At 34.9% G+C, this 14,954-nt stretch overlaps 1 protein-coding gene across 1 annotated transcript in view; it reads left to right on the forward strand.

The window, feature by feature from the left end:
• CFAP47 (cilia and flagella associated protein 47) overlaps positions 1-14,954 on the forward strand; it is a gene marked incomplete at its 5' end in the record, with an annotated part of 409,359 nt that overhangs the window by 365,684 nt on the left and 28,721 nt on the right. Inside the window, 3 exons of the mRNA XM_082014136.1 lie at positions 3,956-4,115; positions 4,716-4,810; positions 8,141-8,296. Coding sequence (XP_081870262.1) covers positions 3,956-4,115; positions 4,716-4,810; positions 8,141-8,296 — 411 coding nt within the window. The remainder of the gene's footprint in view (positions 1-3,955; positions 4,116-4,715; positions 4,811-8,140; positions 8,297-14,954) is intronic.

A 14,954-nucleotide genomic window follows, 5' to 3' on the forward strand; every position in this document is an offset into this window, starting at 1 on the left:
ACAGCTACTTTTGCAATCAATAAGATAGCAGCGATTTGTTATGTGCAGTTTATAGGCATGATGGTAGATGGCATGGAGAGGGAATACATTCTTGGTATTCCCATCAGAATACATGAGGTCCACAGACAAATAGGAGCAACTTGATCAGTCATGCTAATTTGTACTAAAATTGCCCACATACATATTATTATCTGCTGTGTCAGTAAGTGTACTGATGAAAGAGCTGGGATGGTGTTTTCCTACACATATGGGAAAAGGCAGGGGGAGTGTTTTCAAAGAACACAGAGTGGTTTGTGGGGAGCTGAAGCTGCTCTTGCACTTTTGAGGGAATGGAGAAGGTCCTCTGTCCTTCACAGCCTTTCAGCAACTTGAGGAGCAGCCAGCCACCAGGACATCAAAGGACAACATTCAAGGTCAGGTTGAGTGAGGCTCCAAGCAACCTGATTTAGTTAAAGATGTCCCTGCTCATTGCAGAGGGTTTGGACTAGATGACCTTTGAAGGTCCCTTCCAGACCAAACTATTCTATGATTCTATGACAAAAGGGAAAAAATACCCAAGAAAGAAATGGCTACAAACCACAGATAGACTTGCCCAGTGTGGCAATAGAATAGTTGTGTGCGTGTGTATAACTATGTACGTATACACACAGAACACATAGTGTGTGTGTGTGTATATATATATATACACAGTTTTATATATATACATATATAAGTATACTGCTAAGGAATTAAAGATCTCTGCAACTGGAATGATTAGAGGACTGACAAATTAGGCCATTTTTAAACTTTAAAACAAAACCTTAAATTTATTAGCAATAAACTTCATGCTAATGGGTAATTCTTACTCTGTTAGTCACTATTACTACACGTATGAAAGTGTTATTCCTTAAAGATCATATCCTAAATTAGCAAGAAGTATACAATGCCATAAAGTTGATGCCATATAGTTAGCAGTGGTGGTTTGGGTCCTTGATGTTTCTTCATCGTGGAGGTCAAAGTGATCAGACTTGAGAGAGAAGAACAACTCTGATGAGAGAAGTTGGAACTGACATGGTCTTGTCAACTTTCTTCTCCATCTTTCTTTGGGCATTGCCAGTGCTTTATGCTTTGTGTTAGTTTTCCTTTTTCTAACCATCCCTCTCGTGTATTCAGCAGGATGTTTTGCCTGTTTGCAGTGCCTTCTACTTACTTTGTGCCTCATGTTGCAACTTCTGTTACCTGGATACCTCCCACATGCAATTTCATGTGTCTTTGCCCCGTTGGTGGTCGCATTCGTCACAAATGTAATTAAAATGCCTATACATTGTGTTTGGATGTGCCATAATTGTCTTACAAAGTACTTACGTACTGTTGTTGATTACACTATTTTGGTATGCAGGTATTTGGATTCAAGGCAATCTAATTGCAAATGTATCCCGAAAAATACACTTCTAAAGATATTACAGGTCTCTGGCTTAACTACATCAGAGTAGGCGCAAAGTGGGCAAATCATGGTAGAGAGCTGCGTCTTCTCTCACAGAGGGAGAATAGTGCATCAGTGCTGTAGCTGACTTCTGCTCCAGAGGGATGGATCCTAGTTCAGACGTTTTCAGAAGGATGGCAACAATATGTGTGGTCAGCTTAGTTATTCAGATACTGGTTTAAAAAATTAGTTGCTAATTTTTAAAGGTTTTCAAAAAACCCTTTGACAACATTATTGCCAACGATATGTGTATATATATTGTAAATCCTTTAAATCTTGTGTATGTACTTGATAGATAATGCATCAAATAGATTAAGATCTAAAGAAAAATCTTAAATATTTATTAGAAGGAAAAAAATAAATGTAGTTTATTTTTTCATCCAGTTATTAGCATTTTTAATGGATTTTTAATGAGGATATTTTCAAGCTATTTCAAGATACAAGACTTTTGAAGTAATTATTTCAAAGACAAATTGCTCACGCCATGATAGACTTCTACAAATACACAAAAATTAAGCAATTAGGAGTGTAAAGCAGTTGCTTAATTTCCATAGCTACTACATGATAAACCTCTTACATACAGAAATCAAATATATTTAGGTAAGAATTCCCTACTGTTTCTTGAATCCATAATAATGTGAAGCAGTCGTCTATATTTGAGGCCTTGAGGCATTGTTACTGAAAGAGGCAGAAATCCTGCAAATGTAGTGGTTTGTCTTGAAATAATCCCAACTCTCCTAAATCAAGATTGACTTTCCAATCTTAATTTGCTTAGTTTATTTTAATTTAAGACTGTTTCTAGCTAAAAACTTTACGGCTACAGAACCACATCAACTCCAGTGGGGTTATATGCTGTAGGAACTACCGACATAACATAGTACAAGATAATTCTTCATAAAAGTAATTAGTCTAGATGGGGCAATTTATTAATTTAAATGTGCTGTTAATCTACCCAAAGTACTTTGCATATCTTTATTCAGGGTTGCTGTTTGTGTTGAAGGAACAAATGACAGCAACAACAGATTGTGAGGTAACAATAGAAGTTGCAATGTCCAGTAGACTTTATAATTGAATGCTAGTAGAGGATTGGTGCAGATAAGCAGTCCTGTCTTTTGTTCTGTGTTTTGGAGAGCTGTCTTTCAGACCCTTCTCTCCCACACTGCTGTGACTTTTTGCTTCTGCCATTTCTGTTGGTCATCATTTTACTCTGTCTCCCTACGCATCCATTTTCATTTCCAAACTTCCATGCATCGACCTCTGTTTTATATTTTGTCCTTCCCAAGACTGCTTTACAATTTTTTTGTCACCCATTCTGCTACAGCTCTCAGCATTGAGGTCTTCACCCCCAAACCACTTAGGCTGTAACAAGGTGAACGTTTGGAGCACAAGATAAAATTTCCCTGCTGACATTTTTTGAGCACACAGCAGCCTGTGCTTATCTTCAGAAGCAATCATGGGGAGAGTGCTGCTAGTCCCATGCATACTGACTTGAGCAGAGAGTTCTCAGGGAACGATACTCATAGCCCTGTATATAGCATGTATGCATTGTAGCAGGCATAAAAAATATCACAAAACTGTATTCAAATCTTAATGTAGAAGTAGTTACTCATAACTAAGAGGTTTTTTCTACAGATAGAATTAAAGCTGAAACCCTAACCCTGACATGTCAGTTCCACCAAATTTCAAGAATCCTTTTCAAAGCAAGGAGCTTGATAGTGAAAAGACTATATTATTTATTTGGTTTACTTTTTGTAATTTTTCTATAACCTTATTTCTGAAGTAGCTGGAACACACCCTGAGGTAGATGTTCTGACACTTGGCAGACTGGCAAGTCATTGGAAAAGCACCCTTAAAAATGCCATGTGTCAGGCCACCTTCTTTATAGACAACACGGATTTTTTTGTTTTTTGAACAGCAAAATGAGTTAGATGAAAAATCATACAGAAAAGACATGTCTTGTATAATAATAATGTAAATTCTTTCAGATATATTTCAATTATAACTTGAACATGAACAATTGCTTTTGGATTGGTCTTTGTTATGTGATATTGCAACCCAGAGATGTTCAAAAAACATGATTTAGGCCCTAGAAAATCATGGGACTGACTTACATATGTTACAAATAATCTTTGAATATTAAATGTGGGATGTTCACTTAATCGCACTTGGTTTGTTTTGAGCCTTCAGAGTCTCCCTGGGTCTCATTTCAAAGTTTTATCAGTCTAAAATAACGCTGTATGTAAACTCCTCCATTCAAGACATTGAATCAAGAAGTACCTTGTTATAGTAAGCCAGGTCACAAATACTACCGTAAAAAGGTATTTGGCTTTAGCAACAGCAGGGTAAAATGAAATTTTTTATCACAGGTAGAATGGTACACGATGATAAAAAGTTAAATAGTGTATGAAAAATAAAAAGGAAATGTATGAGTAAAATGATACAAATAATTTTCAAAACTTTCAAAATACCGTAACAATCTGTTCTATCTTACAGGAATCCGATTAGCTCCAAAAGAAAAACTGGACATCCCAGTGTTATTCATGCCAGATGCAATGAAAATGCATGAGGCTGTTGTCGTAATTCATGTAATGAGGGAAAATGGTGAAAACTGGCCTTATGAGGATTCTGATGAATTAAATAAGGACTTAAAGAGGTAATTTATTCTAATAGGAAAAGAAAAAGTAGTTGAGGATACTCATTCCTATCATCATTTTCTCCTTCAGGTATTTGTGTGTAGCTCCCAAGGGCAATCAACATAGGTATCCAACGTAAGCTTTTAATGTACACTGCAAATTATGCAGATTTAGGGTAGAACTTTTGTCTGTTTCAATACCTACCTTTTCTAACTTTAAATAAAGAAAATGTACTAGCTGCCAGTGCGGTTATGGATATTGAGCAAATGAAAGCTCTCAGATGCCTCTAATTTTTCAGTATATTTGGACTAACAGTTATTCTCCTGTGGATATGTTTATGTAGTGCATTATGTAGATGTGACATAAGAGAGAGCAGATCAGGCCAAATGTTCTCATATCCTGACAGAATATTTGAAGACACTAAACTAAGTGGATGTAAATTATTGCTGTTGTGATTTAGTTGGGTTTTATTTCATGTTTTTCTTAGATATATTTAGCATGACAGCATACAATTAAAAGGAGTCTCACCTCTCCAACAACTCTTAAGTCTAGATTACTTTGGAAAAAAAAAATTCTCATCAGTCTATCACAGTGATGCTCTTCACTTATTTTCCAAGCAGTGTTACTGTAGCAGAGAATGGGGGAATTCAGGGAATACTCTGGATCTATCCAGTTCATGGAATACCTGAAGCACCGCAGCAGAAATTAGTTCCAGGTAGGTAACGACTGAAAAAAACTTGAATGATAGATTTAGAGAAAATTAAAGTAATTTGTATTCTCACCTGCTTGATCATGAGAATTTGCAGTGGTACTTTGCTACATCTTAAAAAAAGATAAAATCACATATTAAAAAGAAAATCTCTTTTCCCAACCTAAAAAGCAAATCTAAATCTATTATTTTGTGCTCGTGGATAAAAGGAGACAGGAGTAGTTTAAAATCTCAAGGCTTGTGCCCTTCAGTGTCCTAGTTAATGCTGAGTTATAGAACTAAAGGTAAATCTAACGAAAGACTGACACAAGGGTAGATTTCTGCTTGCATACCCATAACACCCTTCTGGAGAGTTTAGATGGTACAAAATAGGTGGAGTTCACTGTTTCTCTTAGCCTTGAATTTCACTCCTTAATCAAAAACAGAATATGGAGTAGTGTGAATAACAGTAAGTTTTCCACTTGTTCCTGAGAAGTAAACTTGCATTAAAAGATGACTGACATTCATACGGTTTTTGTTGTTGCTTATTTTGGGGATAGTAAATATTTATAGGTTTGATGCACCTTTTTTTTAAAGATGTGATAGAGTCCCAGAATTGTGAAACAGAAATTCTGAACAGCTTTTTAAATCTATAACCTTGATGAAACTACAGCTCAAGATGTAGATGAGGGACAACCTTACACCAACTTGTCTTTTCATCTTGTCTTTTGATGAGCGAATATTATACCTTTCTACACAAAATAGACTAAGGTACAGGAATAACTTCTGGAAAACTACAGAAATAAATATTTTTACTGTAATTAATCTAATTTGCTTAAGGACCCTTTACTTGCGAAAAATACCGATGAAGTGATATTAATTAGAGCTTCCATTTCTTTAATTTCCACTTTATTACCTTAAGGAATGAAGCAGAATATTATCATGCAATCAACTGTTGCCCAAAATGATGCTTTTAACGAGTCTCATTAGCATTAAAACTATGTATATTGATGTGAATGTTTGTTGTGTTATTTAAAGATGTTATGGAATTCACTGGCAGACTTTGAGATAAATCTCCCTTTTATTGGGCTGTTGTTTTCATTATGTATAGAAGTTATGAATTAAAACTGTTAGCATTCATAAATTGCTTAAGTGACATCAATTCTGTATATGATCAGAAACTTAAGTAATGTCAAATCATAAGTATTTTTAAATTCCTACATGATTCTTTAAAACAGCAAGACTAAACTGTAGAATATTCATAACTGTGTTATCTACTAATTTATGTTCAGTAAATGTTTGTAATGCATACAAGGAGAATTGCATTAATTTTGAATATATATCTCTTTTTGGACATCAACATGCTATGTTGGGCTAATTTTTTTTTCTAAGGGAGTACTAGTCCTTTCACTGAAAAGTGACCTGGAAAGCTAAAATACCTGTTTGTGAGTGTCTTTATGAAACAGATTCCGTTCCTGCCTTGATTCTGAAAGTCTATGCTTTTCGGTTATAAATGGACTTTTTAAAAATCTCTGTTGTAAGATAGGAATCCAAAGCAGGTAATTTACAAGAAAACGACTTAATTTTTAAATCCTTTTTTTTTAATAATGATCAAAATAGTATTGTAATTTCTTTTAATGCAGACATTTATTAAAATTGCCTGGAGGCTACAAGCTGTTATGTCAAAAACTGAAGCTGCTTTGCTAGTGTATTAGGCAGTTCATCTTTTGTGTCATTCTTATTTGCATCTTAATGTACTTAAACTTCTAGAAGTCACTTGGCTTAGTATCTCATGAGACCAATTAAAATGATCAGTGGTCACAACCCATGTATTACATGTTAAGTAGATTACAACTTGCCTATGTTGTAAAAGTGATTAGAAATTGAGAATCATCCAGAATTTTTTTTTTCATTCTCATGGAGTCCAAGCAGCATACAATAATTTGGATTGGAAGGGACCACTGGAGGTCATCTAACTCAGCCCCCTGCTCAAAGCCAGACCTAATTAGATCAGATTGCTCAGGGAGTTGTCCAGTCAAATCTCACAGCGATCTGATTTTTATCCATAAATATTACTTAGCCATTTAGGAAAAAGAAAACATAGAATCATTTCTGCCAGTAAGATGAGCTGCAGAATAGAAAGTGATGCGGACACAACATGTGCACACAATAGTCTGAAATACTTAGTAAGCTGTTGTAATACAGACAGTATAATTTATTCTTAAATGTAAGGCCATGAATCTAAAAAAAAAAAGTGTTTTCAACAATTTCAGTAACTCTCCTTCATGGAAATGCTTAGAAGAGAGCTATAGACATTATTTAAACCCTGTTAAACAGGAAACGACCAAGGGGAACAAAAGTTGGGTTTTTTTTTAAAGAAAGGAAGTTACTTGAACTTGATGTGCAATTATCTCTTTTCCAAAGTAATGATAATGAGTCAAGCTCCAGAACTGAAAGTTAAAGTTAAATAAATATGGCATAGACGTGTTTCATTGCTCTTTTTTTAAACACTTCACATAATTACTTACCAAGATATAGTTCTAAATTATGTATCATTAAATCTTGATGCTAAGTTCAGAGTTAATTTTTAAAAAATCATGGGGTGCAGTTCTGATGAAAATAATATTTAGACCTTGAAACTGAGAAGTATGTCATCAGGTCTTTTTTTTCATGTTGCTTTCCATAACTCTAGAAAATTCTGTCTTTTCTTTAGGAAAAAAAAATGTTTCTTTCAGTTCTTGGATCTAATTTTCTCCTCTTTCTGTGCCAATAATTATTGAAAGAACCATAAGCAATAACCTAAGCAAGGTTTATAAAATTTAATGTATAAGATAAAACCCAACTACCTTGTAATGAAAAATGACATATTTTAAAAGCAATAAATTAAAATCACTTACTGAATTGAAAACAAGCTCTGTCATGCTTCAAAAAGAAACTCATGTCAGGATGCTTTTTATTATGCCATAGCTCTGTAAAAGCTGAAGTTTGAACAACAGTATTCTTAAATTAAGAAATCTAACAGTAACGATATTGTTTCATTTAACTTTTAAAGTATTTTATTTCTTTGTTTTCCTTTCAGTTTTCTTTTCTCATTGGCATATGTCAAACTATACCACAATTTCTCTTTCCAAATGAACTAAAATGTTGTGAACTAACTGTAGGAACAGATTTTCATTTGCTTAACAATATTTTTTACTACTTCACCTAGACAGAACAATAGAAACTGTGGAATGGGAAAAATCTTTTAGTTGTTGGAATTCTGTCACTCTCTAAATGCATTTAATGCCTATGTTTAATTGTTTTGTTAATATGAAGATGCTGACATTTTACAAATAATGGGTTCTTGCTTTTCTGCAGCTGTGGTACGCTGTCGAGCCAGGCAGAGAGTAGAAAGAAGGGTAGAAGTGGTGCTGACTGGTATAGTTCCTGGTACCAGCACTATGCCTGCTGCAAGACATTCTGCCATGGTCAACAGAAATAAGACAGACAACATTCAAGAAGAAGTCACTGATGGTAAGAATAAATAGCTTGGATATCATGCTCTTTTAGGAACAAATAAAGTACATGCTTCAAGAAATGTAGCTCTGCCGTGACAATAGATAAGTTTTAGAAAAAGACTCCTCTCAGTTCATGTTTCTACCCTGTTGCAAATATGAGACGTTTGTATAACAGGCTGTCTGCCGTTATAGGTACCTTTGAACCTGAACCTTTCTTTTTCTATGTCTTGAATGTGAGGCTTCCACACATGCTATCTCTCCTTTAAAAGAGAACAGCCTCCACAAAGTCTAAAGTTAACAAAAATATGTCTGTGTAAGCATTGCAAGGAAATATTTACCTGCAGGTTGTCCCTATTTGTAAGATACATTCCCACCAGCAGGCCAATATCTGCAGCAAAATGGATTGAAGAAGGAGGCCTTGTGTGGAAGAAGCAAGAAAGCTTTGTAAAAAGATAGCTTCCACTTACTGTTAATCAGCAGAGGACACAGTGAAAATCAATTTCTTCAGAGATACACCAGCTTTTCATATTATACCTCTTGGAAACAGAATGGTACAACATATAAGTAGTAAAAAAAGAATGCTTGTTACTGCTCTATGCCTGGTATTTCTGTTAATAGATGTGTGTTAACAGTCATACTCACTACAACAAATTATGCATTGTCACATTTTACCTTCATCAATTTTTGCACCTTTGAGACTTAACCTACATTTCTTTTTGGGTTCAAAGTCATCCTACTTTTTAAGAAAAGTGTTATTTAAAAATTATGGTACATGACATGAGATATCCTAAGGTGTGTTTAATGTAGCTGTAAATGAGGGGAAGGGATTTCACCTATGCTCCAACTTTATCAAGAGTGTAATGCATTGTATGGTGGTAAAAGATGAGTCTACAGAAGTTGCTATGATTGCAATCTAATAGGCAATCAGTTTGAGAGGCAGGCAAACTTGGCTTTTGTGTCTCACTTAACGCCATTTAGCATCTGACCCAACAGAGGCTTTGCAGGAATACCGTGCTACAGAAATCCTCCTGCCAAAGAGCTATGAAAAACCGAAGAGCTGTAAAATGTAAATCAAGATGTGTTACATCCTTCCTATAAGGATGATTTTCATGCAAACATGCCCCCACCCTGCACACTAACCAATGTAGTCTCACACTGGCAATCACCGTCCAGATCTTTATACAGATATTACTTCTGAATGCTTTTAAGACAGGAGGGGATCTGAAGTTAAACTGTTAACAAGAGCTTGCACAGCATATACTTACCAATTAGTTCATATTTGTAATTACTTAGTTAAACTTTATATTTGCTCATAGTGCAGTGACAAAGGTAACTTCTTGTCTGGGCATATTATTACCTTATATTCCCGTATTATGAAGTGATAGTGATCAATCTAGTAAAATAAAAAGATGTGAAGTTCTCAACGTACATTCTTGCCTCTTCGGAGAACTGTAAATACTATTATATAATTTTATTCGGCCTTGTGAGAACAGCTGTGTATCAAAATACATGTTACCTTTTATTTTTTTTTACTATAGAGTAGCCGGCTTAGCTCTTTATTGACTTGTCACATATGAGAAGGCTACCTTAAACATACCTGGGCTATTTCCTTACAACATGGTGGCATCTGAATTGACAAGAAGAATATGCATTGAGCAAGTTGAGTCAGCATTTTGAAAGACTTGCAGATTCATGATGTACAGTGCTTGTTTTATTCATAGGAATAATATTTGATATTTATTAACACTGGCTTCTGCACATACTGCAAGACATTGATTTGGGACATTGCATCTTTTCAAGCAAGAAGTCTGGTAACGAAATGCTTTACACCATAGGTAGTAAGATCACCTGTAACTGGTGCTTTTCAGGATTTTCAATAACATTATAATGTCTTTATGGCTAGATGGCTAGATGCTAGATGCCTCTTAGGAATCAAATTTAATAGTACTGTCTCTGTTTTCTGCAGTCTACCAGTAATACATAAATAAAAGCGTAAACCAAGCTGTTTTTCATTTTTTCTCTTCTGAAGAAGTGATTCATCAGAGTGTATGTGTGATGTGTAGTAAGCGGTTTTTATATCCAAAGATAAATGATGATAATTAGTGGCAGATCAGATTTAAACAGCTACTACTGTGCTTTGGTATTTAAATTATTTGGACAAGTATGAATTCTTGGGAAGTGAAGAATCTTCAAGCATGTCTTTTATGTTAAAAGGATTCAATTTCATCCAATCCAGAAGATATAATATGAAAAAGAAAATTATTATAACTTCTTAAGAAAGAGGGGACAATCTAGATACTGTCTAGCTAAAATGACATAGTTTGTTATTCAGAAGTCATCAAAGTTCCAGAGATCAAATAATTAAAGCTTAATGTTTTAGACATAGCAATTCTGATTGGCCCTTTTTAAAAATAAACTTCAATTGTATTGAATGCATATTTTTACCCTATATGTACTTTTAATCTGATTTCTTACATATGGCTCTAAAGACCTTTTTTTGTAAACAAAATTTAAGACCCAAGATTCATCCAAACAAGTGTGAAGATTGTTATTTTTTTATTCTAATAAAACAGCTTTTTTAGTTTACTTTAAATATTCAATGACAAATACAAGCATGTTTAATTTTCCATGATCTTCTAAGAAAAACATCATTCACAAATTATCAGTTATTAATATTTGACTGAAATTCACAAATTTCTAAGCAACCTTGACTGTGCTGAGAGCATGTGGGGTACACAGCCAGAGTATCTTCTGGTTGAGCAAATACATTAAGAAGTTCTGTTCTGTCTCTGTGCTTGTAATGGTTCTTTGTAATCTATCCTTTTCAATTGCTTCAGTTTATCACATAAAGCAGCCATAAGGGCTGAGTGTTTGTGATTAACTTCCCTAATCTTTATTAAACCATAGCTCTTCTCACAGCCCAAAGGCTGGTCTTAGCTCCTTGCTGCGTTCTTATTTCTGGGAAGTTTTCATGGCAGTTAATTTTCGAGGGGAATAGTGCCCTATAGGTTCTGTAGGGTATTACAGGTATGAGGTTTTTTTATGTTACGGGCAGATTTCACAGCCTTGCTGACTTCTGACTAAACAGATGGACAGTTCAATTGCACCTAGTGGTTAAATAACATTTTCCAGATAAGCTGTCCGTAATATACGTTGTCATACATTATGCACATTGGCATACGTTACGCAAAGTGTGTCTACACCCTTTGTTTCACCATTCACAAAACCAGCAAGTGTGTGTGTATATATATATGTTATATGCCTTTATAGCAATTACCTAACATTCAAAAATTCCTGACATCCATCAGAATATACGGAAAGCCTCTATTTTCTTTAATTTTATTAAAGCAGCTCTTTGAAACAGGGGAAGAAGAACAACATGTCCAAACACATGTTAAAAGCTATTCCCCCCCAGCAAGATTTTATGTTAGCCAGCGGTGTGGATTCCACTAAATGCCAATTTGTTGTGATGGATCGGGAAGAGCACCTTTAAGAAATGAGTTCAATAAAATTGAGTATGACCAAAGAAATCTTATCAGCATATGAAAGAAAAATGCAAGCACAGGTGGAGACAAGATGTTCTTCTAGACTTATCTCTCATCCAGAGATGTTAATTTAATTGCTGATAAAGTGTAGCAGGTTGATATTGAAAGCAATATGAGGAGGATAAGAATTATGAAGATGGTCCTATATCTTATTTAAGCCATCTCTCTATTGTCAGAATAATCGCAGCATTATTTTTGAAGTGGTATCTGAGGATGGGAGAATTACAGCTATAAAAAGGAGATTGCTGAGTGATTTTTTTGCTCTGAGAGAAGTAGAAGAAAGAACAACAAAGTGTTTGTTTTGGTTTAACAGTTGGTGAAAGCTGTGAGTAATGGCAACATGAAAGTGTTGACAAGGGGGTGAACCCCCAGTCGGGTCACTCCGTTATGGATTATTACCTTGTTGTTAAAGGTGCCAACTCCTGCTGGGAAACAGGGAACTAGCAGAAGCTATAGGCATCAGAATAGGGCATCGGAGTAGAAATGAAAGCCTAGATGGGTTATTTTGTCAGCTACATAATTTTTGTTAACATCTGGCTGTTTGTTTATTTATGAGTGAAGTGTGGGAGAGATTTGACACGTTTCTTTTCTGTATTGAACTGCAACATGCATAGGCATTTTCGTGAATAACTTCAAATAGGACTTTGTTTACCTGATTTTGATATACAAGGTTACCACTTGGTCCATTAAGAAAAGAATCAATTTAGCATAATTTTTCCGCTCACAAGTAACCCCTTCTACTCACATTTCTTAATAGAACTAGAACAAAAACTGAAAAAAGAGCTTGTGAATTGTGAGCAAATATAGTTTGTAACTGCTTGTATTTCTGTTTACTGCACAGTCACCCATTTCTGTTTCTTTGCCATTTTATAAAATGTCGAAACCTGCAAGCCTTAGAATGAGTCATCATGTAAATTAAAATTACTTTTTAACACCTGTGCAAAATCATGCTCAGTTAAAATATTCAACGCTTACAGGGAAACGGATCAATTATAAACTAATCTGAAGTTATTTATTCAGCTTCACAAAAGTGCAAAAAAATACCTCTAATACAAAACCAGAAATGATTCCATTGTTCCTGGTGTTACTTTTCTGTATGATGTATATCCAGGAAAAATGAGAAGTTGAAAAGAACTGATTGGCTAGCCCGACATAACGTATCTCTGAAACAAGGACACACAGATAGCTTTTAAAAATGTCTTTTGAGTTAGCGGCTAAGGGAAACCTAATTTGCTGCAACGGTTTATCAATTACTTTAATTGTTTTATGATTGTGATCGCCAAAGTTCCATTGCTCCTATTTCTTTTTCATAGAATTTCCTGTAATTTCTTTGACTGAGTGATAACAAGAATACTTCCTTACAAACAGCACCACTACCCCCTTTTTTTGGTAAAGATGTTTTGGTAAAGCTTCTGTAAGTCAAAACCATAGTCAGCACAGCTCTCCAGGCTCTTAGTTGTGCTTCTGCAACATCATAGCACTTCACAATGAACAATCTGCATTAATTTGCACTAATTTTTTTGCATTATTTTCTCACTGATTATAGGCCATCAACAAGGCACAGCTAATCAAAGCCCTTAAGCTGCGAACTTTGTAGGTTTTCCAGAACAACAATGGGCTAGTGCTCTCCCTGTCTCTCAGCTGTGTTTGCATGCTTTTCATCATAAAAAAGCAAGCAGAAGGTTTATACATCTGAATTTGCCTCAGACAATGTATCTGACAATCACTATAGTAACAAACACATGCACACATACAACAAGTCTATCCCAAACGCTTTTCTATTTCCAGGTTATTATGTCCTATTGTCATGTTTGTGCTAAAATTATTTATCCTTGTTTTCTTCTGTCTCTGAAGCTGCACTGTTCAAGTATTGTTGTTGTTAAAGAAAATTAAGTTATCCACTCTAGATCTCCTTCTTCTCTCCCACATTGCACGTTTCCAATATGAACAGGAAGGAAGAAGGAAAAAACAGAACTTCCCCACTTGTTATGGAGGATGTATACAACTTTATGTTTTTGTAAATAAGTACATCAGGCCTTCTAGTTTTGACAGTTTAAGAATAAGTTTATCTGAAGCTTTGAAGGTATAGTTAGAAATTAAAATTGTAAGACAAGTAACTGGAAGTTACATGGAATCACCACAGAATATTGAATGAAATTGTAACCTTGAACCATTACTATGATGACCAAGCCAGCTGAGGAAGATAGAGTGAAACCTCAGAAATATACTACACAAACTTTTTATTAGTTCTGAAACTTGATTTGTATCAAAAAAATAACACAAGTGGACACAACCCATGAGATTACAGCTGTCTTTTAGCAATTTACACTTACCCTGTGATACAGATGTTCCACCTTATGTATAACTGAATGCAATTCATTGGATAAGAAAAAGGAAACGAATGGGACCCTAGTCATGAGTTCCTGTGGTGTAGTATCTGTGGCTAAACCTGTTTTGTGCATTAAAAAAGCCAAAAGCTAAAAAATGCATCCTTCTGTAATAGACCATAGTATAGTGTAAAACTATATAAGACATGCTTACAGATGCTAGTGACAGTGCTAGATACAATTTATCTGCATCATTACAGAGTTCCATGTGCATAAGTTTATGATAATGAACTCATTGATGAATTCATGATGAATTTTTCATTGTCTTCAATATGCAACCAGATTCTGATCAGTCTGGACTGTTTATGTTAAGAAAAGATATTCCATTTTTATTAAGTAATATGTCTGTCTGAAATACCTGTTAATTAGGTTAAAACATTTTGAAACACACTATTATTAATCTCCTAAAACAAACTTGCATTGTAATTGCAAACGAGGAGTAGCTGAACAGATCACATTGTAAGGTCTTTTCAGCATCTGGAAGTACTGCATTCTATAGCTGGCAAACTTGACAGCTGTAAAAATGCCTTTAAAATCAACAAGAAGCTCTTGCCTACATATGTGCTGGGTTATTTCAAGCATTGTAAGTTTCAGAGTTTTCAGGTTAAGAAGTCTTGGATTGGTTTCTGTCATCTCTACAGAATTTCAAAGGACAAACAAATGGTACTGGATATAGGAATATTTTAAACAGCAGTGTTTTATGACTCACTGAAAAACTGAAACTGGCCTTGCTAAGAACTGC

The sequence above is a fragment of the Phaethon aethereus genome (genome assembly GCF_964289735.1).
Source record: "Phaethon aethereus genome assembly, chromosome: 1".
Taxonomy (NCBI): domain Eukaryota; kingdom Metazoa; phylum Chordata; class Aves; order Phaethontiformes; family Phaethontidae; genus Phaethon; species Phaethon aethereus.